Genomic DNA, 18,203 nt, shown 5'->3' on the forward strand with positions numbered 1-18,203 from the left:
TCATTTTAGTTTTTAAAGTGGTAACTATTTCGCTTGAATAACAGAAAATTTTACGTATAAAGCATGTGTTTTGTGTGTTGGTGACCAATTTGTACATCGCCTTATTTCTTTCTCCCCTTCAACATGAATTGACTATTCTTGGCAGTCTGCCAATGACAGCTCTCGCTTCTGTGGTCGGACAATATCTGGGATTAGCTCTGCTCACTCACTCCTGAATGTTAACAATGGTAGGCTCTTTCCTAATATCCTCACTTTTAATATCATACTGTCATTGATGCCATCTGTCCACTCCCCTAATCTTTCTCAGAACTCTCATATCTGTGGGTCTCCAATCTTTGATGAAGTGTTTTATTTCTAACCTAGCTAACATCCATAAGTTAAGATGGGTTTGAACACTGTTTTGTACATAGCTAGTGCTTCGTCTAATTGCTTTCCTATTCCATATAAATTTATTCATTTGATTTCCAGCCATACTAGCTGTCATTAATTCTGCTGTTTATTTGCTATCTTCACTGAAAATTGTGCCTCAATAGCTGAAATATTTGATTTATTCTATAGATTCTCCGTTCAGGATGAACTTAATGTTTTCAGTGTTTCTGAGTATTTTCATTGCTGATTTTCATACCAAATTTATTACTGCAGCTATTCAGTCAAGTCAGAGAATCCTGAGGACTCTTGTTAGGTTTATTTAGAAGTATAATGTCATTTGGCATAAAGTAAAGAGCTGAGATTAACATCTTTAATTTTGACATGAGGATTAATACCTCTTTCCTTCATAATGTTGATCCATATAGATGATGAATGATAGTGGAGATAATGTACCCCCCCCCCCCCCCGGTCTTGCACCTCATTTAACGTCAAACCTTGTACCTCCTTCTCCAATATAGACCAAGTATTGCTTGATATAATGTTCCATTTACACTATATAACAGTTGTATTTTCAACAGTTTTTCACTTGACACTTTGTCATATGCTTTTTTCTTTTTTTTCCAGATCTACAAAACTTGCAAATCCTTGTTATATTCCCATGATTTTGCAACTATCTGTCTTAAAGCAAAAATTTGACCCTGACAACCTCTATTTGGCCTGAATTCAACTTGTTCTTCTCCAAGTTTCCCTTCCACATTTTTTCTTAGCTATTTCTCAAATATACTACATAAATTTTATCAGGAACACTAAGTAGGAAAATTTCTCTGTAATGCTCATTGTTTTATTTCCCATTTTACGCATATAGATGGGTACTGTGAGAGCTCTACTCCAGTCATCTGGAATTTGATCCTCTGACCAGGCATTTCTGAAATGCAGTGCAGTTACTGTAAAACTTTCATACCTTTGTATTTGGATTTTGGGTTGAATATCACGAACTCCAGTTGCCTTTCCACATTTCAGGTTTTTGATGGCTTTTTCTCCTTCATATATAGATTCATATATATTCCTGATTGCATTCTTGTTGAGTGTTTTCTACCACCATGCTGACACTGTTTGTTTCATTTAGCAATCTTTCCAAGTAATTGCTCAATAAGTTTTCATGTTGCCTTTACAGTACTCTTTCCTCCCTATCTAAGCTTTTTCAATAATCTTCAGAATATTTTGCCAACTTCCTGATATTTATTTTCTGTTTTTACCAGTCTGCCCATTGACTTTTGTTTACTTGTTTTACATTGTGTTTTGCATTCTTACATTTTTCTGTGTATTCTCTAAAAGCACAAGCTGACTTGCTTACCAGAAACTTTCGATATACTTTCTTTTTTTCTTTGACTGTCGCTTTAACTTTCCAAGTTCACCATGGAGTTCTATTTTTCTATCCTTGTAGATTACCTCACCATCAGTTAATATTTTCTTCATTGTTTTCCATTGAATCTCCAAGGTTTAGTTCTTGTTTTCAAACTTTTATATATCTTTAAGCAATTAAGAATTAGGGCTGTTAAGACACTTCTCCTCTTTGTATGTGTGTGTGGTTGATGCATTCTTGTTTTGAGTCTTCGTTATGTTGTGTTGTTGATTTTGAATTCATACTGAAGATGTTCTTGATAGTTTTGCAAAAATTTTATTCTATTAAATTTTTGTAATCCTTCTGTTGTATTAATTTTTTAAATTTAATATAAACATGAAAATCATCATTTACACTTTCAGTGAAGAGCCTTGAGAATATTTAGTAGTGTTGATAAATTAAAATAGGATATACATAATAGACTAAAGAAATAGTATGATGTGAGCAATTTGAATAAATTTATATGGAATGAGAAAGAATTAGCCAAAGTACTTGACAGTTTTCAAATCTTTTAACTTATTGAGCTGAAAGTTGTAATAAAATAAAAATCCAGTATCAGTGTTACCTGTATAACCATATGTTATATAGGTAACCCTCGTATAACCGTGTTATATGAGGTGTACTGCGGTTATACGAGGTATAACATGCTATAAGCACTGTTATAATTTTGGTTATAACACGGTTGTGTTATAACCGAAATATAACACGGTCTACAAATTGTAGTAACCCTTGTCACCACTGTCAACAAGTATATGAGGAAAATTAGGTGAGTGAACAGATAGCATCAGTGGCAGAATCATTCGAAACATGAGATTTTGGATAATAACTTGACATCATTTCAAGAATATGTAAGCATACTTAATCTAAGGTAGTATGTTCACCTAAACAGAATGAGAGAGGAAAGGTTAATAAAAGAGGTATCTGTGATCCAAGTGGATTGATGATTGGAGTCTGCTTGCATCTTCTTTTGGAAGATCAAAACATGAGATCTGATGGTATTGAAGATCTGAAAAATAACTGATTAATTTGCAAGAAAATTGTTGGTAGGAAGGTAGTAATAAAGCAGTCTTAATGGTGTATTGTCACACCAACTTTTACAAATTTTTAAAAAGGGGCGCTTAAGGGTTGAAGCTGTATAACTGAGAGGAGACCTCCACATAGCCTTTAAAGGAATGCGGAGAACCGACCAGGGCTTCTGACCTGATGCCCAATCCTCACCTTCTTGTGGTGCACCCTGTTGGGTATCTACTTGGATACTGAACGAACGAGGATGGGCTGGCAATTTGGGATTTAGCCAACCAAATTGTATTCTTATTGGTTAAACCAAAATAAATAAATGATGGTACAACATGACAAAATTTCATGCCGGCTGGGGAGTCGCCCGGTTAAACAAGGCCCCTGTTGTTTTTGCCAGGGAACCAGGGCAAACAGCGAAAAGTCAGCTACTGGAACAAATCTGAAAACAAACCCCAACTCAACATCACCAGAGTTAAAGATCGGTACTATCAACGTAAGAAGCCTGAATGGCAAAGAAATGGAGCTAGCTGAGAAATTAGTTAAGTATCAGATCGACATAATAGGGGTGACTGAAACAAAAAAGACCAAAACTGGTGAGATCTTTCTGAGCAATAAATACAAAATGTTATATTCAGGTAATGACAATCAAGGAAAAGAAGGAGTAGCCATAGTATTCAACACAAAATACGAGGCTAATCTTCTTGAATGGCAGACAGTCTCGAGTAGAGTAATGTGGGCAAATATGAGAATGGGGAACTGGACAATGAGACTTATTTGTGCCTATGGTCCCACAGAAGGTTCTACTAAGGTAGAAGTGGAGGAATTTTTTGAGGCTTTAGAAAAAGCAACTGACACAATGAAAAAGGAAAAGTTGGTCCTTGTTGGGGATCTAAATAGCAGAGTAGGAAATGATTGTGAGACATACAAAAATATTTTGGGAAAATTTGGAGAAAAGAGCAAAGCTAATAATAATGGCAAATTTCTGTTGGATTTCTGCTCAGGACATGGACTGGTTATTACTAACACCATGTTCCAACATAAAAATGTGCACAAATTCACATGGAAGAAAAGTCTCATTCACTATGTTATTGTTGATAGTGATATTTTCTCCCTGGTGCAGGACACCAGAGTGTACAGAGGATTTGAAATTGGAAGTGATCACTATTTAGTCTTGAGCAGGATAAAATTGAATTTCATATTGAAAAGAATAACATGTAAGAAAGTTTTAAAGCAAATAAATTTGAGCAGCTCCCAGATGTGAACTGTTAGCTAAAATGCACAAAGATTATTGAAGAAAAAATAAGAGTTTGAGAACAGGGATCAAACCTTGGAGATTCAGTGGCAAACTCTGAAAAAAACATTGATTGATTCTGCCAGAGAGGCATGTGGTGAGGTTGTGTGCAAGGATAAAAAAATCAGAACTCCCTGGTGGACACAGGAAGTTAAAGAGGCAGTGAAGGAAAAGAAGAAAGCATATCAAAAGTTCCTGTTAAATAAGTCAGCTTGTGCTCTTAGAGAATATAGAGACAAATGCATGAATGCTAAACACCGTGTAAAACCAGCTAAACAAAAGTCATGGGAGGACTTTGGCAAGAACATAGAAAATAAATATCAAGAAGGTGGCAAAATATTCTGGAGGTTGTTGAAGAAGCTTAGGAATGGAGGAAAGAGTGCTGTAAAAGGAATTAGAGATGATAAAGGTGACATGAAAACTGGAGAAAAAGATATCCTTGAAGTATGGAGTAATTACTTTGAAAAACTGCTAAATGAAACAAGCAGTGATGACAGCACAATGGTAAAAAACACTGACCAGGCAGGAATCCATACTTGAAGTAGAAAAAGTCATCAAAGGCTTGAAATGTGGAAAGGCAGCTGGAGTGGATGATATTCGACCAGAAATGCTGAAGTATGGTGGTATAAAAAGTCTTACAGTGGTTGCACTGCATAGTTCAGAAAACCTGGACAGAGGGAAGAATTCCCGATGATTGGAGTAGAGCGCTAATAGTACCCATATATAAAAAAGGGAAATAAAACTGAATGTGAGAATTACAGAGGTATTTCCCTACTGAGTGTTCCTGGCAAAATCTATGCAAGTATACTTGAGAAACGGTTGAGAAGAATTGTGGAAGAAAAGCTTGGTGAAGACCAAGCTGGATTCAGGCCAAACAGAGGCTGTCAGGATCAGATCTTCACTTTACGACAAATAGTCTAGAAAGCATGGGAATATAACAAAGATCAGTATTTAAGTTTTGTCGATTTGGAAAAGGCATATGAAAAAGTGCCAAGAGAGAAGCTATTCAATACGCTGCAGTTATATGGTGTCAATGGGGCATTATATCAAGCAATACTTAGTCTTTATTTGAGTTGTAAGTCAGCAGTGAGAATTGAAGGAAGTACAGGAAGATGGTTTAATGTTAAATCTGGTGTGAGACAAGGATGTACATTATCCCCTCTGTTATTCATTATCTATATGGATCACATTATGAAGGAAAGTGGTATTAAACATGATATCAAAATTGGAGATGTTAATGTCAGTTCTTTGCTTTATGCAGACGATGTTATACTTCTAAATAAATCCACTACAAGTCTGCAAGATTTCCTGACTAAATTGAATAGCTGTTGTAATAGATATGGTATGAAGGTCAGCAATAAAAAGACAAAGACAATGAAAATAGGCAGAATCATTGAAAATGTCAACTGTGTTGTGAATGGAGAATCTGTGGAACAAGTAAAACATTTCAGTTACTTAGGCAAGATTTTTACTGAAGATGGTAAATTAAATATAGAAATAGACAACAGAATCAGTAAAGCTGGTATGGTGGGAAGTCAATTGAATAAATTCATATTTAATAAGAGAGAAATTAGTCGGAACACTAAATTAGCTGTATACAAGACAGTGTTAAAATCAGTTTTAACTTATGGATCTGAGAGCTGGGTCAGAAGTAAAACACTTGACCAAAAACTAGAGACCGCAGATATGAGAGTCCTGAGAAAGATTATAGGCGTGAACAGATGGCATCAATGGCAATATGATATTAAAAAAAGAAGATATTAGGAAAGAACTTGACATTGTCAGGATCCAGGAATGCTTTAGCAGAGCTAATCTCAGGTGATATGGTCACCTAAACAGAATGGGCGAGGAAAGATTAGCAAAACAAGTGTTCTCTGCCAGTTTGGCAGCAAAATGACCCAGAGGAAGTCCAAGATATAGGTGGATTGATACGGTACAAAGTGCCTTAGATGATAGAAATACAAGATCTGATAATGTCAGAGTCTTGACAAGTAATAGACTAATTTGGAGGAAAATTGTAGATAGGAAGTTAGTAATGATATAATTTTTTCATGTAGTACTATCATATCCTGTACACCCCTTGTGGGTACATGGCAGGAAGTTGATGATGATGACTTTTACAAATCTTGTGGGGATCACCATGAGAATTGGAGGAAAAGTTAGAAAATTGAATATCAGCTTTTTGTCTGGCTGATGCAAATAGAAAAACTATTGCTGCAAAACAGGAGGATACAAGGCTGCATAAAAGTTGTCATTGGATATTATTTTCCTGAAAATTTTTCATGATACTCTTCCACATTTATATCGATACTTAAGTTTATTTTACCTATTTTCTAAAGGAGTATCCCTTGTATTAAATCATTGGCTTTTTTACTCCATTTAAATTAAGATATTGATATGTATTTTAAGTGCATTGAAAGAAAAATGATATAAGAAGAGTCATTTTTTGACATACCTTTATAGAATCCTCATGTTTATTTTAAGCTTTTTGATGAAATGGCATCAGAAAATATAATTGGTAAAAAAATATATGTATAACTGAATTCTTAAAACCTATTAGAAATTAATTCTTAAGACCATTAAAATGAACTATAAATAAGGAACTATAAGACGATTTTTTAAGACTGTCAATTACATTAAGAATACATTGGGACTCTTTCAGAAGAGGGGTAGAATGGAGATAAAAAAATATATGGAAGTTGAAATATGGAGATTAAAAACATATAACTAAAAACAGAAGAATACATACAGTGGTTCCCTAATAGGCTTATATGAAGAATGAACTACTAAAATTGCCTTTAATTGGTGTGGCATCTAGTTCTATCAGAGAAACAGGTAAGCCTCAAATACAAGGCACTACTAGAGGGTAGATAACTTTGATTGTTTGATATAATATCACCATGCTGCTTGCTTTGAAGGCCTCAAGTGGTAAAAAACAGATTTTAATTTCTACATTTCTTCCAGCTGGTAATTTGAGTTATTTTTTGTACTACTCATACATCATGGAGAGGCCCCGCATTTCTTTTTCTGCTTCTTTTTTACTGTTTTAAAATTGTGATTTCATAAATTGACTGCTAGATAGTAGTATGCTAGGCCAAACCTATTAATACTTCTAGAAGTTTGATAGTCAGCTAGTTGAATAATTATGCTGCTGTTATTCTGCTAGGTGTGCCTGTAGAGAAGAGTCCACTAGTAATATGTTTGAAGCCACTGCTGACCACAGTTTGCAGAGTAGTTGGGCGAAATTCTCCATGTGTATGGCTTAATAAGGAATCCTTTCCTGTGTATGTCCATCCAATGTCAGCTTACCTTAAACAACCCTGAAAAGTTAAGCAAAGATAAATGGAGTGCATGAGGGAGTAAATCTATAGAACTTTTTTATTTTATTTCATTTTATACTTGTCAATCTGGATAAACCAAATGTGTGTTTACAGAAACTGCACATTTCAGCTTGAGACGAAATGTGCAGTTTCAGCTTCTATACAGTGTTCCCATTGTTTTCCTGCACTTTTGGAAGCATCTCTTGAACTGTTCTAAAGGAATGGCTTTTATTTGCTATATCACATTTTGTTTAATTTCATTTATGTCTTGAAACCTTTGTTCTTTAAGTTTTTTTATGTTGCTCTCGCTCACGAAAGGCTATTTGCAAACCATAGCACATTTTGTATTGTGGATGGGCTAATAATACTTTTTTTTTTCTTTCTAATTTTATCAGTTATATATATTTTTTGGATTTTTTAAAATTTATTTTTACGTAGTTCAGAAACTCTGTTCTAGAGACCAAACATTGAACTTTTTCAAGCCACTTCAGGCCTTCAGTAAGTGTGTGTGGGGGGGGGGGGGGGGAGAGGTCTCACACTAGAAAATGAAATCCAACTTCTGTCTAAAAATATATGCATTTTAGATTAAGGAATAAAAAGAAGTCACAGCGACTTAAAGTGGTGAATATGGCAGGTGAGGTATGATTGTGGTCTTCTTTTCAGCCAGAAACTCAGAGTTTAATAGCTCTTTGAATCAAGTATGAGGGTCATCTTCAATCGAAGTTTGCCCAACTTTAAACCTTTTAAACCATTCGAATGTTTTTGAACTGCTTAGGGGATTATCCCCGTAAGCTATTTTAAGCATTTGATAAATTTCTATCGCTTCTGATTTTTTTTTGGCGGGTCTAATGCAAAACTTCATGCACACTCATTCATTAATTCTTTATATTCTTTATTTTCGAGACATTCAAAAAGAAAAAAACTTGTGTTAATTCATCAAAACACTAAGTGACAAACAGCTTAGTTTCATCATGTTATGACATGTCTATGTACATATCTACTTTCAAAACAATATGCTAGCATTCCCAGTTTTAATTATAATAATAATAATAGTCTTAGAACTTTTTTTGAACAGACCTTGTAAATTGTAATCTAAGTTTGCACATGAATTATCCTCATGATCAGACTACCTATATATAGAGGCTATTGATTTGACATCAGTTACTTTAGTGAATCTTTCGATAATGCATTGAAATATGCATGTTGAAATGGAATTGTGCTGTGAATCACGGATACTAACCCAAGTTTCTTCCTGGGTCTAGCTCCTACTGAATTTGATCTTTATTGAGGTTTCATCAGTGGGAACTTGACCCAAGAAGAAATGGAGGTTAAATAAAAACAGAAGTTGTCTGTCAATGCAGAAATCAAAGTAAACTTTATTTACTTTATAACCAAGTGAAAAAACTTTCTACAGCTATCTCTGATCAGGAATATTTTAATAATATGGTGATAAACTATTTTATTACTTGTATATACAGGTATCCCTTGCTTAACGCGGTTTTGATTAACACTGCGAAATTAATTGCGGCAATCCCTTGATATACGCGGCAAGAGTTTTGATTAATGCACCTTTTAACCCTGTGGAGCTTGCAGCTGATCTAACAGATAAATGCAAAATGTTTAATATAAATATTCTTACACAATTCAGTGTATAGCTTGGAGGTCATGAGTAGCTGTGCATTCACATGTTATCAGTGATATTCCGCACTGTTTTTTGCTGTCAGTTTGGTTTAACACGTTATGTAAAGATTTGTTATGTGTTATTTGACAATAAATTGTATCTGAGAGATACCGTGACCTCCGATGTCAGTATAGTATGGTTTAGTTTTTTTTATTTTATTTTTTATTCTTTGTTCAATAATTTCTAGATTGTAACTGAAAATAAATAAAGCATCATGTATTACTGAAAATAGAGAGCCAAAGTCTTATTTATCGTACATCTCCTGTAGGAGATGTGCTTTACATTATGGAAAATACTAAGGAAAGTGATGTAGAGCTTACTTCACCTTTACTACAAGTTTCCCATTAGGTTGCTTATGCTTGCATCTGCCGAAACTTTTAGTTTCTATATATTCAGCACGAAACTCCTGTAGTTTCTATATTCGGCTATGAAAAATGTTGGATTCAATATCCACTTAATTTGCACCATCATGTATTATATTTGCAGTGTTTTTTCCTTTATGTTTTATTGTTTGTTTGCTGAGGTCTAGGGAGTCATTTTGCTTGTTATCGTAAAATCTATGCCGATAAGAAAAAAACTAAAACTGTTCAAACGACTTTTGATAACTTCTTTTGATTAAAAAAATTGCAGTAAATAATATAGGTACAAGTATTTATTAAACATTTACTTTGCATTCATTTTTTATCTTTCCTAAAAGAGTACCATATAAAATGAATTATTAATACAGTAATCGATCATGGATGAATTGTAATTTTTATCATTGATTATTAGATTTGAATAACGTGATTTTGATATATGTGGTAACATCAAGGGATTAATTAACTGCGTTAATCGAAGGATACCTGTATTTCCAATTGCACCTCCTTAGTGCAATTTGAAAAACAACACATCATTACACCCTTTGATTGGAGAAGACATGCATTTACTTTTAATCATGACGAGAGAAATGATGTATGAGCTTTTTTAATTGAAGGTGAATTATCCAATCTCATGTGGAGGTAGCAGGGAATTTTTTCCTGGAAAATAGGGTCTTTCATTCTACTTACAGGCAAATTGGTCATTAGAATACATGCAATTTACAGATAAAAAAAATATTGTTGTTGGTAGTGATGGGCAGTAGATGGTGTGTATGGTAGTAATAGTGTCAGGAGAATTAAGTAGTAGGGAAGATGGCGAGAGGTGTCAAGTAATAATAACAACATAGAAAATATGACTTCTGCATTGATTTAACTTTATTATCTTCCTTGGGGTAGCTGTAATTGATGAGGCCTCAGAGGTCAAAACCAGTCTCTGGGTAGTGACCTTTCCTGTAATGCATAGCACATATTGAATATACACATCTGAAAGGAAAAGTGCTGTGCACTGTGGGATAGGAATCAGATGAGATGAAGTCAACAGATTAGCAGTGATGATACTCCACATGAAAACTTTGTTTAACTTGTAAGAAAGACAAAAACAAGGATATGTATCATCTCTTTATAGTTTACGTTTTTTAACCAAGCAAAAAAAAAAAAAAAAAAAAAACTTTCTGTAGCTACTCATCTCAGTTTTCTCAACTCCATACCTATTTGCTTCTGTTCATCTCACAGTCAACATTTTTTGCATGTGTTTAGTCCGATACACCATATTAGAATTTCCAACTTAGAATCTCCCCTTTTTGATCTTTGGGGAGAGAGAGAGAGAGGGGAAAAAAAACTCTTTGTCTCTTATTCATTTGCTGTTTCAATTGCTCTCATAATGCCAGCAACCATTCTGCACTTTTTTAAATATTTTCTTCCAGGTTTACTTCTCTAAATAGCAAAGTCATTTTCCTTGAAGAATTTAATGTTTGCAGATATAACTAGTTTTTCTTTTGTGAGAGACCATAGGTCTCTCACAAATCGTATGCCCAACAGAATACCAGATAATCCTGACTGCTTTATAAACTTCTGATGTCTTCATCAGTGATCTTAAATATACTGTAAATGTTATTTGCTCATCTAGGAAGTACAGTTACAATCTAGATGTTTTTTCTAGTATGGAGCTACACTCCAACAGCTATTCTCATCTGTGTAATTTCTTGCAATCCTTCAATTTCCTGCTTTGATTACTTTCAGTCTTCTGATCCAAATATGTGCACTTTGCATTACTGAAACAATTCTTAATATTATTATGCCATAGTGATATGTTAGTGTGAGTTGTAGTTTTCAAGTTTAACTGTTAATCAGGATGTGATACTTGCTAGATTGGATCCACTGCCTGTTCTTTTAAGTTGATATTTAATCAAACATAACCGCAATTGCAGTATTCCCCATACCAGACTCTTTACAGTTTTTTAAGCACACATAATATCAACAAAACTCCCTACTGATTTTATTGCATGTAATGCAATAAAATCAAAACACACCCTTGAAATCAAAAATTCCCCTTTTTGATTTCCAACAAAATAAAACCAAATCATGTTTCTCTGAATCTTCAGCAATAAGAACCAAGTAATAGCAATAAACACAAAACAATCCTATTACTTGGTTCTTATTGCTGAAGATTCAGAGAAACATAATTTGGTTTTATTTTGTTGGAAATCAAAAAGGGGAATATTTGATTTCAAGGGTGTGTTTTGATTTTATTGCATGTAATGAATCAGTAGGGATTTTTATTGATATTATGTGTGCTTAAAAAACTGTAAAGAGTCTGGTATGGGGAATACTACAATTGTGGTTATGTTTGATTAAATATCAACTTAAAAGAACAGGCAGTGGATCCAATGTAGCAAGTATCACATCCTGATTAATAGTTAAACTTGAAAACTACAACTCACACTAACATATCACTATGGCATAATAATATTAAGAATTGTTTCAATAATGCAAAGTGCACAGATCTTTACCCTCTTGGTAACTAAACAAGATAAATTACTTCCCGTTACTCTCTTAAATCAACCTAACCCTCTTAATGCATAATTCTTGAACTTCTAATGTTCAAGATTAGCTCATAATCAGTTAATCTGAGCAATTCCCATGAAATGGCCAGCATGCTGTCATGCTACTGGCATTGTATATATTGCAAGTTTGCTATTCTTTAATTTTTTTAATTCGTAACTTTAAAAATCCACAGTCCTTTTGATTCATTATCTTTTTTTTTTTCTTATTGGTTCTATTCATGTCCCATTTCAGCTATTGGAGATATATTTCTGCATTCACATATTCATTCTTCATCCCCAACATTTTTTATTTGTATTTCTTTCATTTCTTTTCTTTTTTTTTTTTTTTTTTTTCAAATTTTACATTTTCATCTTACTCAGATCTCACAACGAATACAGTTTCATCACCCAGATATGTCTTTTTAAATACTCTTTTAATGTATAAGTTTTAATAGAACTTTTTAGCCTTAGGTTGCAACAAAGTGACAGCTTCATTTCCATAAAAACTTGACTATTTTTTGTCTCTTTCCTGCAGTAGGAGTTATATGAAAATATCCAGAAAATAATCAGTGTCATTTCATTTTTGCTGATAGTACACTGCATGTCTTTCTCATTTGAAAAACTTTGCGCTACACCAGAAATTTTTATTCTTCTATGTCTTTTTATATGCAGACTGAGGGAGGGGGCTATACCCCCTGGCACCTACGGCGCCCAACCCCCGTGTTCCAGACTGGTAAGCCGGTTCTCCTTGAATTCTGATGACTCGAATTTTGAAGACTCGACACTCAGGGTAGCCCCTGAGTCTTCAGAAGGGGGGGGGGGGGCTCCTTGCTTATTAACACATACTCTCACTTCAAGAACCTCTGCACTATATGAATTAACAAAACATTTTGAATATCAGCTCTCACAAGCTTAAACTTTGATCTCCAAATCATTATTTCATAACTTTGTTAAAACTCCTCTTGCAAGAGTGGGAGAAAGTGTGTGTGTGGGGGAAACCACTATAATCAAAAATATGAGATTTCAGTTCTTGCATTAATAACTTATCTGTGATCTGTTACTTTTATATTACAAGTATCTCTTAAGCATCTAAAGGATCATACATAAGCTCAGTCAGTATTGAGAATATGATGTCCTTTGATTGAAAAACGCCTGTGTTTGAATCCCAGTATGTGAAGAATCATCATAAGGTCCTCTTCTAACTTTAATATTAGAAACAAAAAGGTTTCATACCTGAATGGGATATGATTTTTCCTTCTATTAACTTGGATTTTTCATCTCACAGAACAGACATACTGGTCAGAAGCACTCACAGTTTACAGATATAATCTGAAAGCATAGATTATTAATTATATACATTTGCTGGTGTTTAAAACTTTGACTTTAATGTTTAAGAGTTCTCTCATATCTTAAGTAGTGGCTTTAAATATACACCAGTGGGGGGGGGGGGGGAATCACTAGCATAAATGACTTGCTTGGATATATAGCCACATTGTTTTTTTATCTTTACATGCTATTTTCTTATGTATTAGTCTCAACTAGTGTTTACAGAATTATAGAAAAGCAGTTCATGTGGTCATCAGAGTTTGTGTGTAAATGTTATTTTTTCTTCTCACTTTATAGTATTATTGATTATTAGTACTATATTAAATTATAGCATAATTTTCATCGGTGGATACTTTTTTTTTTTTGCCAGTATTCACTGCACAGATTAGTCCAAAAAAGAAATTTGGGACTGTTCTGTCCATTAATGGCTAACATGAATTTTTCTTCTCATATAACAATAAGGCTTCAATGAAAACTTAATTTTTTATGTATCTGTTCATTTTAATAAAACTACAATTCTTTAAAAAAATATTATATTGACTTTTTAATATTTTATTAATTATAAAATGAATTTTCTTTTTTTTATTGATAACTTGCATACCCTCCTCACCCAGCACACATATGCATACCTTCATTCCATCTTCATTTGATATATATAAGTATGTATATATCTTGCATGCATACATATATTTATAAACATGCATTCACTTTTCAAGTTAGAAATTTTATGATTTTTAGTCTTCGCATCACCGTGTTAAACTGCTGGTAAGAAGCCACGCTGTACATGATGATACTTCACCACCTCCTGACCCAGAAGCATTGACAACAAATACTAATATGTTGACTGTTACAAACACATCATCTTTCAGCCCACAGGTTAGTTACTTTTTTGTTGAGAAGACTATGGTTCTGCATGCCGATATACTATATCAGTATATTCTAAGCTGCATGCAAAGAAAAGGCAGTGTTAATAATTCTAATTTTCAGGAGGCTAATAGAGGAGAAAAAAATCCTGTGCAAAACTTTAATCTGGTCATTTCTTTCATTCTAGAAGGCTCTAAAAATGTTTTCAGAAGAAGGATTTTGTAAATTCTAAAGATGGCAACTTGTTACAGTAATCTTTTGAAACATTCTCTTTTCATTCCTTCCTTTTGAAAACACCTTTAGAGATTGATCTTCAGCAGTGCTGATGCACACAGCCATTACTAATTTCTTCATTATTGAAGTCCATACAATTAGACTTAGAAAAAGGGGTTTCATACAAGGAGAAAAAAAATGTTAACACTAATGGGGGTTCAAATATATTGCCATCTTGAATTATATTTAACAAGTAACTTTTGCCATTGATAATTGCTGTTCCTGATTAATTTCTGTCTGTTAAATAACTGTCCTTTTACCAGTCACATTCTGTTTCTTGTTTTTGACTCGGTAAAAGATTTAGGATTTCTCTAAGGTAATTTATGTAGCTAAATATATTATTGCATGCATTTGTTATTCAGTGCACTTATCTTTACATTTGTGAATGCATGTTTTACCTTTCTGTGCTGTTTTCTTTCCTTTATTTAGCGTCCATAAAAACAAAGAGAATCAGTTTCTCAGGTTGCTAAGAAAATCACTGAGTTGTGTTACTTAAAATGTTAATGTATTATTTTTGCAGATTAGCTTTCAGGAATATTAAATAGAAGTTTCATTGCTATAGCAGAATTATCCAACATTGTTTATAGTCTTTCTTTTAACCTCTCTGCTAGCCCAAGTGAATCAATACATGAATTATCTTATGATTTTTCAAGGAAAAAACATGAGTCGCTTTCTGTCTTGTCTTCTAATTACCTCACCCTGCTATTAATCCCGTAATGGTGATTGAATGGAGTGACTTATGAGCCCACTTAGTGTATTGCTTTATTTTCTGTATTATCAAATTGTTTCAATATTTCAACAATTTGTTTTTATTTATTGTTTTTTTTTGCAAGAGAAATAAAAGTGAATTTCATCTTTGAAAATAAATACATCTGTTTTGAAATATGATATGAGAGCAATACATTTTTTTACCAACGTATATCACATTTGGCATCTTTGCACTTTAAATCAGTGCATGGAATAAAATAATTTTTTTATATTTATTTATGTTGCTCCCACCTATGAAAGGTTAGTTGCATACCTATAGTACATTTTTGTACTGTGGGTGGGCAAGGTTTCCTCTAAAAAAAATACATATTTTTATGTATTTTTTTTAAAGGAAACCTTGTTCTAGAAACCAAACATGGAGCCTTTTTAACCCACTCCAACAGGCCTCCAATAAGCAGGGCAGTGGTCTCACACCAGGCGGCGAAATTCATCTCCCACTTACAGAAAATCACAAACATCCATGCACATGGTGGGATTTGAACCTGCAGCCTGTTGGAGAGTGGGTGCACTAACCACTTGGCCAACCAAGCTGCATTTGGGTTCTTTAAAATATATCATACGATTTTCATGCTATTTTTAAATGCTTATATTGAAAACAATGTTAAATATTTATGAAACACTTTCTTTCAAATAACATTGAAATAAATATGATTCAAACATTTTCTTCTTAGCAAAATTGCCATGTATGGTTTGCAATCAAGCATATAGTTTTAGATACTTTGTTCTGTTTGTTATGAAGAGATATTATATGAATTTATGTTCATATAATATTATTTCAGAGACTCAACTTTTCACTTTTACCTTAAAAATGCAACAGATGTGTTTTTGTAAGATGCTTATTTTAGTAATACTATCCAGTGCTTTACTGCCTGATATATATATATATATATATATATATATTGTAAAAGTGTCCAAAACATATGTACAGAGTGATCCAAATTTATGCCAATTATGAATAATTCCAGTTACATTGCATGTTTGAGTAATATGTTTGAATAATACTATTAAACGAGATGTAAGTCAAAGAGAGAACATAAGTCTGGCTTGGCATTCTCACAGCTTCTACCTGTCATGATGTACTGTGGGACAGAACAAACATGTCCTACATTGATAAAAACTGTTCCACAAGAAAATTCAGAGGCAGCAAATATGATTAAAATTTCTATGCAATGCAACAAAAATCAGGGTTTGATTTTAAATCAAGTTTGGTCAGCATTTATTAAAAATTTACCCAGTTCAGACCTCAGACAGCGTGAAAGTGAACCACAGAACTTGACATCAAATAGCATTGTTTCCAGCTAACATGCATTAACGGTTGTATAGATCTGTTATTCAGTTTTTTTAACAAACTTTTTTCATGTTCATAATACCAACAAATGAACTTTTTTCGTAATTTCTTATAGTTTGTGCTTTAAACTGTTAGTTCTCTTTACCCCTGAAGATGTTCGTCTGACGACTAACGAAACTTGTCGGGTTTGTTTTTTAGTACTTGTTTAGTTTTAAAAAACAGTTCTTTTTAATAAACATGGTCACAAAACTGGAATAATTCTATTGAACTTCTTAACCACAGAAATCTCTGCATGATTAAAATAATACTATTGTCTGCTTCTAAAACTGTACTGTTGTTTTACAGTTTGATTATTCCTTCCACTAACCTTTTGGGCCTGACATCAGTTGCTTATGAAATAGCACATTTGGGTATAGATTCACAAATTTGCTCACACTTAGAATATTGCTCTCATATTTGGGGTGGTTAACCAAACAGCTGAAATTCTAATTTTTCAGATATATTTCATGATATTTTTTCACCACATAAAAAAAAGCAGTTGTAATTACAGGGTGTTCGGGATAAATTTGACAGTTTCGTAAGGAAAAAGAAAATCTTCTTTGTATCTATTAAATTTAATGAATTGACAAAAAAACATTACAGGCAGAGTTAATTACAATACTATCAACAAGATTTGCTCAAAATAACCACCATTAGCATCGATCACAGCTTCAATTCTGCTTCGGAACCTCGAACAAGCTGATGCTACAGTCTCCCTGGGAAGGGCCGCAAAAACTGTTTTAATTTTATCCATTAACTGGGCTTTTGTATTACTGGAAGTGCGATTGGTGTCTTTTTCAACTGCGCCCCATACAAAATAATCCATGGGGTTAAGGTCTGGGGAGTTTGGAGGCCAAACATTTGGACTGGTGAAGTCGTAGAAATTTTCAGACAACCATTTTTGACTTTTCCCAGAGGTGTGGCAAGGGGCCGAATCCTGCTGCCATACATACGGCCTACCATTGGCTACCCTTGTTATCCAGGGCTTGACTACAGTTAGCAACTCCACGAACAAAGCCCGAATTCCAATGCCAGGGTTCTTCAACACCTGTTCCTGCAGATTTGCGAGGAATTCTGCTGTACGAACGCAATCAGATCGTCTGCTAGGGATCTTTCTTCTTGCTACATCCTCGTAGTCACCATTGCAAGTCTCTAGTTCATGCCTGATTGTTTTTACTGTATTCAGGGAGCATTGGGCAGCAGTCGTAATATCCTTATTTTGATGGCGGGCACGAATCATCATGATACAAGTTATTCTCTTCCATGATTCAGGTGGGTTCCAGCTATCCATCCTTTCTGACATCTTGTATATGAATGAAGAAGGGTCCAAACTTTTAAATGAAGAGAAGTGTGTGTTAATACATGTAACTTACGGAAAAATATAATTAATTATAAATATGTCAAATTTATCCCGAACACCCTGTATGTCATAAAAATCTGGTTGGTGAAGTGGATAGCATATCTGCTGTCTAATCAATGGATTGTGGTCTGTGAGCATGGATATTTGTAAAAGTCTGTTCTGGACAAGTTTGTATAACTTCTTGAGTTTATAAGGCTTGTTTTTTTTTTTTTTTTTTTTTTGAATGGTGTTGGTTACTATTTCTGAAATAAGTTGTCTTTGAAGTACTAGCTAATTATCCTCTGTCCATCAACAGGCTAAAAACTG

At 33.7% G+C, this 18,203-nt stretch overlaps 1 protein-coding gene across 17 annotated transcripts in view; it reads left to right on the top strand.

Annotated features, from left to right (window-relative positions):
* LOC150100204 (uncharacterized) overlaps positions 1-18,203 on the top strand; it is a 566,343-nt gene that overhangs the window by 171,760 nt on the left and 376,380 nt on the right. For 16 of the 17 annotated variants that reach the window (XM_090402864.1, XM_090402869.1, XM_090402857.1 and 13 more), the window contains one exon: positions 14,044-14,181. The exons of the other annotated variant lie outside the window; for it this stretch is intronic. In XM_090402864.1, coding sequence (XP_090258990.1) covers positions 14,044-14,181 — 138 coding nt within the window. The remainder of the gene's footprint in view (positions 1-14,043; positions 14,182-18,203) is intronic. 17 annotated transcript variants of the gene reach the window in all.

Source organism: Typopeltis vanoorti, chromosome 13 (assembly GCF_054136105.1).
Source record: "Typopeltis vanoorti isolate ZY-2024b chromosome 13, IOZ_Tvanoo_1.0, whole genome shotgun sequence".
Lineage (NCBI taxonomy): Eukaryota > Metazoa > Arthropoda > Arachnida > Uropygi > Thelyphonidae > Typopeltis > Typopeltis vanoorti.